Below are 1,562 nucleotides of genomic sequence, written 5' to 3'. Positions count from 1 at the left end.
AAGAATTAAGTTATCAATGATGCCAGTGGATTAAATGAAAACTTCCAAATATTTCTGATAAAGTTTGGAAAAAATTTTGTGAAGGTAAAAAAAGACAAAGGGAACAACTGTCTATATAACAGACAAAGCAGAGAGCTTACTAAAATGGTTACTTAAATTGTATAGAAGAGTTGAAACAAACAAAGGAAATTCAAGGACAGAACACAAGGACCAAGTCTGAAAACTACAATCTGATGAAAGAATCTCAATTTCTGGTTTTGGGTCTTGGAGCACTTTTTCTACCTCAGGATGATTGTCCCTTTTGTACCTGCCATCCCATAGAATCTTCTCAGGGCCCTCTTTATGTCTTTGTTCCTGAGACTGTAGATGAAGGGGTTCAGCATGGGTGTGACCACGGCATACATCACTGAGGCTGCTGCACTTGAATTTGAGCTGTGGGTAGCAGCAGAGCTGAGATACACTCCTAGGACTGTTCCATAAAATAAGAAGACAACTGAGAGGTGAGATGCACAGGTAGAAAATGCTTTATACTTCCCCTGAGCTGATGGGATTCCACAAATGGAGGACATTATTTTAGAGTAAGAGTAAATGATACCAGTGAGGGGACCAGCACCTAGTAGCATAGCTGCAAAATAAATCACCATGTTATTAAGAAAGGTGTCGGAACAGGCAAGTTGGAAGACCTGTTGGATTTCACAAAAATAGTGGGCGATCTCAAAGTCTGTACAGAAGGACAGCTGCAATACCATTATGCTTTGTAATAGGGAATTCAGGGCACTCATGATCCAGGACACCAGAACCAGCAGTCCACAGAGCCGGGGGTTCATGATGACCATGTAGTGCAGGGGGTGGCAGATGGCTACAAAGCGGTCATAGGCCATCACAGTCAAGAGGATGTCGTCCAACCCTGCAAATAGTAGGAAAAAATACATCTGGGTGATGCAGCCTGCATAGGTGATGGATTTGCTCTGTGTCAGGATGTTCACCAGCATCTTTGGGATAGTGGTGGAGGGGAAACAGATGTCTACCAAGGACAGGTTAGAGAGGAAGAAGTACATGGGTGTATGGAGGTGCAAGTCTGAGATCACAGCCATGATGATGAGCAGGTTTCCCAACACAGTAGTCAGGTACATGGAGATGAAAATCCCAAATATGAGGGGCTGCAGTGCTGGTTCATCTGAAAATCCCAGAAGAAGAAATTCTGAAATTGGGGTATCATTGCCTCGTTCCATGTGGTGTAGGTGTCTTGTAGGAAAGAAAAAATAGCATGATCCAATTTTAAACAATTGGCTATTACTAACACAATTGAAATGCTGCAATTATATTTTGCAGTAAGGTAATATTTTGAACATATCATCCTCTTTGAGACACCCCGCCCCAACCCATAACATCTCTGATTAGGAATTTCTGTCCGCCTTAGACCTTTTCTCCAAGGTGGCCATGGACTACACAGGTGTTGTGTTTTTTGTTTTTGTTTTGTTTGTTTGTTTGTTTTAAAATCTTTATTATTGAGAGTATTACAGATGTCCTCCTTTCTCAATTCCATTACCCCCTTTACCCAG

The 1,562-nt window shown here is 41.7% G+C and overlaps 1 protein-coding gene across 1 annotated transcript; it reads right to left on the bottom strand.

The window, feature by feature from the left end:
• Positions 1-278: 278 nt before the first annotated feature.
• On the bottom strand, positions 279-1,232 carry LOC307099290 (olfactory receptor 7A10-like; the record flags this gene model as incomplete). Its single annotated transcript, XM_079770637.1, has 1 exon — positions 279-1,232. One exon carries the CDS (start codon positions 1,230-1,232, stop codon positions 279-281), a length of 954 nt encoding a protein of 317 aa, XP_079626763.1.
• Positions 1,233-1,562: the final 330 nt, after the last annotated feature.

The sequence above is a fragment of the Cnephaeus nilssonii genome (genome assembly GCF_951640355.1).
Source record: "Cnephaeus nilssonii genome assembly, chromosome: 5".
NCBI lineage: Eukaryota > Metazoa > Chordata > Mammalia > Chiroptera > Vespertilionidae > Cnephaeus > Cnephaeus nilssonii.
Note: the sequence above shows the minus strand (reverse complement) of the source record. Positions and strands in the feature narration are given on the sequence as shown.